The 11,579-nt window shown below is 36.4% G+C and overlaps 1 protein-coding gene across 2 annotated transcripts; it reads right to left on the bottom strand.

Moving 5' to 3' along the window:
• Positions 1-2,776: 2,776 nt before the first annotated feature.
• On the bottom strand, positions 2,777-11,265 carry LOC126820874 (uncharacterized). Of its 2 annotated transcripts, XM_050549017.2 has the most exons (3): positions 11,153-11,265; positions 6,510-6,718; positions 2,777-4,321 (listed from the first exon to the last, which is right to left on the bottom strand). In XM_050549017.2, exons 2-3 carry the CDS (start codon positions 6,696-6,698, stop codon positions 2,963-2,965), a joined length of 1,548 nt encoding a protein of 515 aa, XP_050404974.1. In that variant the 5' UTR covers positions 6,699-6,718; positions 11,153-11,265; the 3' UTR covers positions 2,777-2,962. The 2 variants fall into 2 exon arrangements, with proteins under 2 accessions (XP_050404974.1, XP_050404982.1); XM_050549025.2 differs by lacking the exon at positions 6,510-6,718 and having other exon boundaries at positions 11,153-11,259.
• Between the last annotated feature and the right edge of the window lie 314 nt (positions 11,266-11,579).

Genomic DNA, 11,579 nt, shown 5'->3' with positions numbered 1-11,579 from the left:
TTACACGGAGAGGTATATTGTCTACCATAAACAGTCTGTTTGACCCGTTTGGATTTGTCGCTCCAGTCGTCATCCAAGGCAAAATTCTATTGCGGAATCTTATGTCGTCAACTACAGACTGGGATGAACCTCTGCCTACCAAACAACTCACGGAATGGGATAAATGGAGATGTTCATTACAGCATCTTGATAATCTACGTATACCTAGAATGTATTCTGATACTTCTTATGGCATTGCTCGTAAGGAACTGCATATCTATTCAGATGCTTCCGAAAAGGCCGTAGCAGCAGTAGCTTACATGAGAACTACATACACTGACGGAAATCATCATGTTGGCTTCATCCTTGGAAAGGCGAAGCTAGCACCAACTTCTGGTCATACTATCCCCAGGCTCGAACTCTGTGCTGCTGTCTTAGCAGTCGAAATCCACGACATTATCCAAGAACATCTTGATATTACTCCGGATGTCATCACGTTTCACACCGACAGCAAGGTTGTGTTAGGATATATCTACAACAGAACACGTAGGTTCTATCTCTATGTCACTAATAGAATAGACCGCATTAGGAAGTCAACCATTCCTCTACAATGGCAGTTTATCCCTACGGATAAAAATCCTGCAGATCTCGGAACCAGGTCCGTTCCGGCATCTGATCTGGAACATTCGGTATGGCTTAAAGGTCCTACTCACCTTTACCAGAAACAGCAATTCGAAGAAGATGACTTCTACGAACTACGGAATCCAGAAGAGGATTCTGAGGTACGACCAATTGTAACAACGTTACTCACTACTATCAACAAAGGCAAGCTGGGTATTCATCGGTTTGAGCGATTCTCATCATGGAAAACACTTACTTGGACAATCAGTAGATTAATTCACATTGCTCAAATGTACCACAGTTCAGGAAACTGTAAAGGATGGCATGTTTGTAATGAATCAAAAAATACTGAAGCCCAGCTTAATTCGGAACGGTTCATAATCAAACAAGTTCAACTCGAAACTTATGGAAAAGAACTGATCAAAATAAAAGCTGACAAACCGTTACCAAAGGACAGCACCATAATCACACTAGATCCAGTCATCGACGAATATGGCTTGCTGCGCGTTGGTGGAAGGCTGTCAAAAGCAGAGTTACCCTTTCAAGAGAAATCACCAATTATTTTACCGGCATCTGCTCACATATCAACTCTAATCATCAGGCATCATCACGAACTGGTACAACACCAAGGCAGACATTTCACCGAAGGAGCAGTTAGAGCGGCAGGTTTTTGGATAGTTGGAGGTAAACGTCTTATCTCCTCTATCATCTTCAAGTGTGTTAAATGTCGAAAACTACGAGGAAAACAAGAGTTCCAGAAGATGTCAGATCTACCTGGAAACCGCCTAAAGCCAGCACCACCCTTCACGTACGTTGGTGTTGACACGTTTGGTCCTTGGTCAGTTGTCTCAAGGCGTACTAGGGGTCACCAGGCAAACAGTAAACGATGGGCGATCATCTTCACCTGTCTTACCACGAGAGCTATTCATCTGGAAGTCATTGAAGACATGGGGACTTCAGGATTTATTAACGCTCTCAGAAGATTCATCGCAATTCGAGGCAACGTATCCGAGTTCAGATCCGACAGAGGAACCAACTTTATTGGTACAACTAATGAACTCAACATGGAAGTCATTATGGACGAAAACGGTCCTGTTATTAACTTTTTGAATAATAGGAAGGCTAAATGGATCTTTAATCCACCTCATTCATCACACATGGGAGGCGTTTGGGAACGTATGATCGGTATAACCAGACGCATCCTAGACTCTATGTTAGCTGAGGTATCTTCAAAATATCTCACACATGAAGTATTGGTAACTTTCATGGCAGAAGTTACAGCTATAGTCAACGCTCGACCTATAGTTCCGGTTTCAACAGACACACAGTCACCAGCCATTCTCTCACCACAAACTCTCCTCACTCAAAAGGTTGATCACATCACACAACCTTTAGGACAATTTAATATAAAGGACTTATATAAATCACAATGGAGAGCTGTTCAATCTATGGCTGATACATTCTGGAACAGATGGAGACGTGAATTCCTTCACACTCTACAACCTAGTACACAACCAAACCTCAAACCAGGAGACGTTGTTCTACTTAAAGATAACCAACTTCATCGCAATGATTGGCCTATTGGTATGGTGGAACAGATTTTCCCTGGAGATGACAACAACGTCAGGAAAGTTACTCTACGGATCATAAAAGATGGTGAACCAACTGTTTATACCAGACCAGTTACTGAATTGGTATTACTTGATTCGGAAACGAACAATTAACATTTTGATAATTTAAAGTGACTCTTCCCAAAGATTGGACATTTTATTTTTAAGTGTTTTATTTCATAAAGTGTTTTAATTTTATTCATTTAAGTGATATCCAGTACAGGATATCAGACGGGGAGTGTGCTGGAACTATTTTGTTGTGGTATTAAGTAAATCATAACATTAGAATTATCTCCCTTTGTTTAACCTCGGCAAGCATGGCCGCTACTTCAGCGGAAACTTATTTTGTTTATCCTGTGCAATTTACAGTCTTTTTACCCTTGAACATGTACGTTGGTTTGTTTGACAGTCATACTCGTCACTCAGCTAGCTTTCACAGAGAGTTTTCATTGGAATAAAGGTCATTCAAACGGATATTCGTCTATCTTACTAGGGTGAAGAGAACTCGGGGTTAGCTCACTGTAATTCCTCCCTCGTCCCGAGCGCAGTGGAAAGGCAGTTTAGAGGTGTTGAAGAGGCTTGACTAATTTACCCATACCCCTCCCTATTTTGGTACTGTGCTGAATAATAATGTTAATTTTGTTTTTAAATACGTCTACTTGGTGTTGTATTATCTGGTTTAATTGTACTGAAATGGTTAATGTCACTTATTACGAAAGAAACCTCATTCAAAACCAATGCAATACACAACACTAAAACGCTAATGCCGAGTTTTCCAGATGGCCGTAATTCCCGTAATCTTCATCGTCATCTTCTTCATAAATGTCATCTAAGTATTCTTTAATATTGCTGTCGAATCTATCTTCTAAGGTTGCATCTTCTGCATCATTACTATCAGCTATTATTGCTCTGCCAGTGAAACCCACAGACTGTTCTATATAGTATTGTAAAGAATTCAGCAGTAATATTTTATCTTCTGCATATTTTTCAAAAGGATGTAATTCGGGTCGATGAGGAAGAGAGGATGCAAAATTTTTCAAATACTCGTGCTCGTGTCCTAAGACTATGGGAAAAGCTTGCAGGTCTCTCAAAGAGAACCCCTGTGCTTGAAGAAATTCAACATTATTTTTCATATTAAGCCTTTCTGACATCCACTTTGAATCCAAGGAACGTCTGAGTTTCTCACAAGGCATCCCAAGTTTATCAGCTAAGTAGGCATATTGACGAGCACCACAAGATTGTTTAGGAATTTTTTTAAAGTTACAACGGATATAAATTTCGGCAATGGTTTGATTTTCAATACCAAACTCTGCTGCATGTTCCACAGCTTCTTTTATTTTATCATAAGAAACTAACATAATGTTCGGACGATTTATCACATCCATTCCACTGATTCCATAACTTTTCAACAATTCATATTTCTTCAGAATGAGATCCAAAGAAACCCGATTGAAGTATGTGACTGACTGCAAGTCCTTCTTGGTCACTTGTAAAGCTTCACTCAAGATATCAGCACGTTCAGGCAGAACACTCCAATGAGTTTTCTTTTGAATGCTTTCCTTCCTGGATACCTGACACAACCAAGGAGCGAAATTAAAATCTTTTTCAATATATCCAGCCTCTTTGAAAGAATCTATCTTATGAATCTTATCCTGTAAATTATCAAGGGAGAATTTTAAAGCCGAGGAATATTTGAAAATATCTTCAGGGGTTAAACCTTTTTCTTTCAAGTAGCCTATTTTTTGTCGAAGATCCTGTGAATTAATTTTTTTAAGAAATGAATATTTGCTCCACAAGTCAGTCACATCTTTATTAGATATATTTAGTTCATCAACTAAAACTTCACAGACTGGCTTATACTTTACTGGAATGCTGGAACCACCCTCGTTAAAAAGTTCTGAAAATTGCTGTTTACTGAAATTATTGCCCCGTATTTTCTGTGCATGTTTTAAAATGTCACACTCTGGCAATTTAACTAAGAAAGCATTTTCCACAATATCATTGATGGAAAGTCCAAGACTCTGTAATAACGTGACACGACTTTGTAATTCCTCGTTACTTGCCACGGTGATAATCCGTCCATTGATTAACTCATTAAGGTGCTCTATAACCTGAAAGACAGAAATTTAAATTGATTTAAAAAGATAGGTTCCAGGCAACTAAACATACGCCCACAGCAGCTACATGTATATCGTCCGGGCAGTCAACAAGAGTTGTCGCATATTTTTACTTTTTTCGGTAATGAAACATTTATAATACATTAAAATCTGATTAAGAGTAACATCTCATTGAGTAATTATCAGAAAACCATTAGAATTTGTTTGGTTTTTATAAAGTTCTGCCCCATACGTTTAGTATACGAAACTTTTAACATCACGGATTTATCTGTTCAAGTCATAAAGATTCATTGAAAATCAATATACTTGTTCGTCTCAAGACCTTAAACACTGTGTATCAATTTAAAGTCAATCGGATATTAACTTTAGCCTCTAGAGCGTCCACAAGATTTTTCAAAGTGATCAAGGGCCATAACTCTGGCAGTAATTATCAGAAATCGCTGAAAATCAATAGGCTTCCTCGTCTCATGACCTTAAACACTGTGTATAAATTTAAAGTCAATCGGATATTAACTTAAGCCTCTAGAGTGTCCACAAGATTTTTCAAAGTGATCAAGGGCCATAACTCTGGCAAAAATTATTGGAAATCGCTGACAATCAATATGCGTCTTCGTCTCATGACCTTAAACACTGTGTATAACTTTAAAGTCAATCGGATATTAACTTTGACCTCTAGAGCGTCCACTAGGTTTTTCAAAGTGATCAAGGGTGATAACTCTGGCAAAAATTATCATAAATCGCTAAAAATCAATAGGATTCTTCGTCTCATGACCTTAAACACTGTGTATAAATTTAAAGTCAATCGGATATTAACTTTGACCTCTAGAGCGTCCACAAGATTTTTTGAAGTGATCAAGGGCCATAACTCTGGCAGTAATTATCGAAAATCGTTGAAAATCCATAGGCTTCTTTGTCTCATGACCTTAAACACTGTGTATAAATTTAAAGTCAATCGGATATTAACTTTGACCTCTAGAGCGTCCACAAGGTTTTTCAAAGTGATCGAGAGCCATAACTCTGGCAAAAATTATCGGAAATCGCTGAAAATCAATAGGATTCTTCGTCTCATGACCTTAAACACTGTGTATAGATTTAAAGTCAATCGGATATTAACTTTGACCTCTAGAGCGTCCACAAGCAATTGCGTACGACGGACGGACGATGGCGACAACAATATTCGACCACATTTCAATGTGGGCGTATAAAAATGGAGATAAATGGGGATCAATGGTTGCTTGAAGACATTTTTATTTCAATAATATGCTCGGTGCAGGAATCTTTAGAAGTGAGAAGAAATTGGATTACCCAGAGAAAAGCCATGAAATTCAACAGCATGGAGCTTACTTCTTCACAAACCCAGGATCAAATCCATACATCATGCATATATGTAGTAGTGATGGTTCGATAAACGGTTTCAACATCGGTATTGGTCAAAAAGTGGCCTATCGGTAGAAATCGGTATTGATCTATACTCAGCCATATAGCAGTATATCGTTGAGTTGAAAACAAATCACTGGGTACCTTTATTTTAGTTGCCGTCCTTGAGGCTATTTAGACATAATATAAGATTTTCATGTCGTGGGGATGGGGGATGGCAGGCCCCTATTTGGATTCGCCCCTGTGTATTTTGCTGTCAATAACTGATATCAATAAAACCGATAGTAGTCATATCTGACCATCAATAATATGTAGATAATGTCTTATCATACAATAATATTGTGTTGGATCAGATGACTCAGCCCTTATCCATGATGTGTTATATTTATAAGGACAAGTCTGGCAAAAAAGATAATCTTTCTTGCTTTTCTTTCTGAGCATTTTGTGGTCAATGTCAAATATATATTGTTCCTATGAATTTGATTAAAACTACCCTATTCATCATAATTACCACCAGATGAACTTAAATGTTAAATGCTTACTTTTATAGCCAATGTTTTAGGCTTAGAGCGATTCTACAATGAAATTATGTGCATGTTGTGAGGGCAGGGTTGCTAACTTGCTTATTATCATAAATACTTTTTTTGAGCATTGTCGAATAAGGTACCGGTATGTTAAAGTATTTATTCAAGCATAACCCATTCATTCAAAGCGATTGTATCACTCAGATCCAATGGACACCTCTTGCAGGTTCGTGTACCGGTACCATCAAAAAGGACTACCTGTACTTGATACTTTAACTTACATCTCTTTGGACATGGTTTTCATTTGCTGGTTTATCTCTCCTTTTCCCATACTGGTTAATCTGGTCAGCTGTAAGAGCAAGTGTGGTGGACAATCTTTGACATTTAACTGGACAATCAACAAGAGGAGAAAACTGTCGATTAAAGTTCAGAGACCATATTCGGATAAGGGATCTTCCTATGGGTAACATTCTGTTGTGTAAACCCAAAACTGAAAAAACAAGCCAACAGTGAAGCTGATTTCCCCCGCCGAAATCCCAAAATAAATAGATGACACATATATATTAATTATTTTTATTTTTTTCAAAAGTATCAAGCAATCAAACTGATTATCAACTATACACTTAGTTTCATCACTCTCTATCAGATAGAATCAAAGTTAAAAGTTGAAATTCTAATGTTTGGGCAATTATTTCTGCCAGGTTTCAAAGCAATTGCTCAAAAAATAAAATTTGGTTGGTACATAACATATGCTAGTCGAAGACTCTGGATGATACTGGTACGGTATTGAGTTAGAGACTTAGCTACCGTAGGCCACTTGGCGCAGTAAGTTGATCCGGCTACTTAGGGTTAGGGTTAAAGTACTTAGTAGTGGAAGAAACGTACTAGGCCGGCCACTTTGACTTTAATTAACAGTTTTAACGCATTAAAGGAGCTAAATCGCTAATATTTGGGACCTAGAAATTGCCACAAATGGGTCGCAACCATCTGATTGTATATGAACCGATTTACATTTAATTGTTTCCATTTTGACTTGAATTTCAAATCAGTTAGGTCCAGCGAAATAAGGCATGAGTCTCAACGGAATAGAAATTTCTAGCATCTGGTTATTCAAGTCTATTGCGCATGCTCTCCAGATAAGTTATGGCGTCGCCGTATGACATGAGTTGTGGAATACGTCTAGCCTCGGTCTTTCTGGTCGCTTGTTACAAATTACGATGGAAGGCACTATGGTACACGATTCGTGTACCAATGGTAAAATGTTTATTTTGTCTTGAATATTGGACATCAGAAGCCTACCTTTTCCCGGTATGATAACAACATCAATGTTGATTTGAATTGAAAAAATAATGTGTGTTTTCAACGTGTAAGACTTTGGATGATATTGTGTTAGGGACTTACTTAGCTACTTTAAAGGAGCTAAATCGCTAATATTTGGGACCTACAAATTGACACAAACGTATATAATAATGTAATATGAATGTAAATAAACTGATTTACATTCAATCGTTTCCGTTTTTACTCTAATTTCGAAGCAGTTATGTTCGGCGAAATACGCCAGAAGTCTCAATCGAATGGTAATCTGTAGCGTCTGTATATTCCTGTCTACACTGATAGTATTTATTGCGATGCTCTCCAGATATGGGGTCACCGTTTGACATGACTTGTGGAATATGTCTAACCTCGTTCTTCCGAGTTGCTCGTTACAAATTGCGCTGGAACGCATTATGGTACACGATACGTGTACCAATCGTAAAATGTTTATTTTGCCTCAATTATTGGATATCAGAAGCCCATCTATTCCAGGTAAGATCAAAACACCAATGTTGATTTTAATTGACAAATAATTTGTGTTTTTATTGTCAAAGGTTTTGGATGGTATTGAGTTAGTATGACAAGCCAAAGCGGAATTAATTGCAAGACCGTTTTTCTGCATGGAAAGAGAAAAAATCGAGTATATATAACAATTTTTTCATCACCTTCCAAGCATTTTTTTCTGTACAAAACGACATATAAAGATTCAATAAAGATTATTTTTTTCCATTGCTGCTCTTGTATTTTGTTATAGTCAAGTCAATTTATACTGTTCATGGAAATATTTTACCACTTACTATATTCGGTTTTTATAAACAATTCAACAAAATTATTTTTCACATGTCAAGACAAAAAAAATACACATGTCAAGACGAAAAAAATTCATATGTCAAATAAAAAATTCACATGTCGAGACAGAAAAATTCACATGTCAAGACAAAAAAAAAATTATATATCACGAGCACGTGACCCTTTCAAGAGCATGTGACCCTTCAAGAGCACGTGACCACAAAAACCAACATGTGAATTTTTCCGTCTTGACATGTGTATTTTTTTGTCTTGACATGTGAAAAATAATTTTGTTGAATTGTTTATAAAAACCGAATATAGTCAACTATTATAGTGAAAAAATATTTCTGTGAACAGTATAATTGACTTGACTATATAACAAAATACAAGAGCAGCAGTGGAAAAAAAATAATCTTTATTGATACGTCGTTTTGTACAGAAAAAAATGCTTGGAAGGTGATGAAAAAATGGTTATATACTCGATTTTTTCTCTTTCCATGCAGAAAAAACGGTCTTGCAATTAATTCCGCTTTGGCTTGCCATAAGTTAGAGACTTAACTACTTTAAAGTAGCTAAGTCTCTAACTCAGTATCATCAAAAATCTTTGACATTGGAAACACGAAGTATTTGTCAGTTTAAATCAACATTGGTCTTGTGATCTTACCGGGAAAAGATGGGCTTCTGATATCCAACATTCGAGACAAAATAAACAATTTACCATTGGTACACGAATCGAATCCTAGCGTATTCAATACCAGGCTAATTCATTACCGGTAAAATCGGCGTATTCAAGACCAGTATATTATAGGGTTGGTTGATCGGTATATAAAGGTGCTAAGTAGTACTCATCAGTGTGGATAGAAGCCGATTCGATAATTATTATAGATGATTTTGATGATTGGTGTTTGATGTATTAAAATTGTTTTTTTTTTATTATTGAGTTGTTGTTTAAATTATTTAATCTTATTGAGTTGTTGTTCAAATTATTTAATCTTAAGCTTAGGGTATGTAATTATTTTATATTTAGTGTATTTACTTTACGCAATTGAATATATTATATTGTTTTGTGTGTTTAACAATGTAATTGAATGTAATAAACATAATTTAGTGTATTTACTTTGAATATATATATTGTGTTTTTCAGAAACAATCAGCTAATGGAAACACAAATTGGCGCTGTGTTCACCATCCGAAAGTGGACTACTGTCGGGCGACAGTAATACAGACAGGGGATGAGTACGTGGAGAACCAATGGATATCGAACCGAGTGTTTAGTGCGAAGAGTTGGTCCGTTTTTATGCGCTCCGTTCGCACGAATAATGACGTCGAGGGGTGGCATAACCAAATCAACTCTCGACTGAACACTCGGGGACCACTTCCATTTTATTTATTGCTTGTAGAACTACACAAAGAAGCTAAGAAACTCAAAATGGATATGGTGATGCTCACCGAAGGAAAAATCAGCAGATGCCAACGAAGCAGAGTTGGACTTATGCAGACACGCATATTCTCTCTATGGACCAACTACAATGCAGGTGAAATGGATACTAGTAGGCTATTGAGAGAGTGTGCGTTTCTGTACGGTCCCTCTGCGGAAACATCGTCGTAAGTGTATTGTAGTGTTGTTTGTGTTGTAAGTGTATTGTAGTGTTGTTTGTGTTGTATCAACCATAAAAGAAAAGAAAAAAAAATTAATAGTGTATCACATTTATGAACACAATACCCCGTTCAAGTATAAAACTAAAAGAAAAAAATTATGAACACAATACCCTGTTCACAGTTTTTTACGAACTATTATTAATCGCATCAGCTGAAAACATTGATTTTTGATGTGATAAATAAAGAAATATTAATAGTAACATCAACACAATACTCAGTTCAAAGTTGAATACGAAACTATGGCTATTATTAATCGCATCAACTGAATACGATGTTTTATATGTAAATATTGTCTTCGAATGTTAAATATTTCAACTCTTGTTTGTATTATGATTATTTAAAATATATAATATTAATAGTAACGTCAAGTTAAACACAATACTCAGTTCAAAGTTGAATACGAAACTATGGCTATTATTAATCGCATACGATGTTTTATATGTAAATATTGTCTTCGAATATTAAATATTTCAACTCTTGTTTGTATTATGACTATTTAAAATATATAATAAATACCTTGTTAATCCTTCTATTGTCTTGTCTTAATTGATCAATTAACACCCATAGACAGAGTACTACTTAGCACCTTTATATACCGATCAACCAACCCTATAATATACTGGTCTTGAATACGCCGATTTTACCGGTAATGAATTAGCCTGGTATTGAATACGCCTGATACCCACGAATCGTGTACCATAGGCATAATGCGTTTCAGCTCCATTTGTAACAAGGGTCTCAAAGAACGAGGCTAGACATATTCCACAAGTCATGTCAGATGGTGACGCTATATTCTTTTCTGGTGAGCATGCGCAATAAATACTATTGGTGTAGACTGGAATAACCAGACGCTAAAGATTGTCATTCAATTGACACTTTTGGCGTATTTCGCCGAACATAAATGATTAGAAATTACAGTAAAAACAGAAACAATTGAATGTAAATCAGTTTATATACATTCATATTTCATTATCATATGCGCTTAGAGCCATTTTTGTCGATTTCTAAGTCCCAAATATTAGCGATTTAGCTCCTTAATAACTCAACCGCATGGTTACGTAATTTCAATAAATTTGATCTTCACTTCATGTAACGGTAAATAATTAAGTGTCAATAAAAATGTTACACATGTTCGATCAAAAGAAATATGAATGGAAATTACCTTTTCCTCCATTAATTAAACAATGTTGTGCACCTCGACATTGCTTTTAACCATTTGCCCTTCTCTCCATCAGCTCACGTTTGCGCGTTTTGGACATTTTGTTTGTAGACTCGATCTCAAAGTCTGTGGTTGATAGACAGAACGCCATTAAACCTAAATCATACCTAAACGGCCAAAAGATTTGACCGAAACGGCCATAATAGATAGTCAAAACGGCCAAGTAAAATATTTGATATTGATTATAAATCCAGTATAGATAGAACTCAATGACCATTAAATACCGTGTATCCCTGCGCAAGTATTCCACGCCTAGCCCCCCCCCCCCTGCTCCCCTGGGCCTGCAAAGTATTCAATACAAGTACAGAAATATGAACGGAAACAATAATATGGACGGACATAAAATCATGCAGAGCATACATGATATGAA

Source organism: Patella vulgata, chromosome 1 (genome assembly GCF_932274485.2).
Source record: "Patella vulgata chromosome 1, xgPatVulg1.2, whole genome shotgun sequence".
NCBI lineage: Eukaryota > Metazoa > Mollusca > Gastropoda > Patellidae > Patella > Patella vulgata.
The sequence above is the reverse complement of the archived record's forward strand: the minus strand, read 5'-3'. Positions and strand labels throughout refer to the sequence as shown.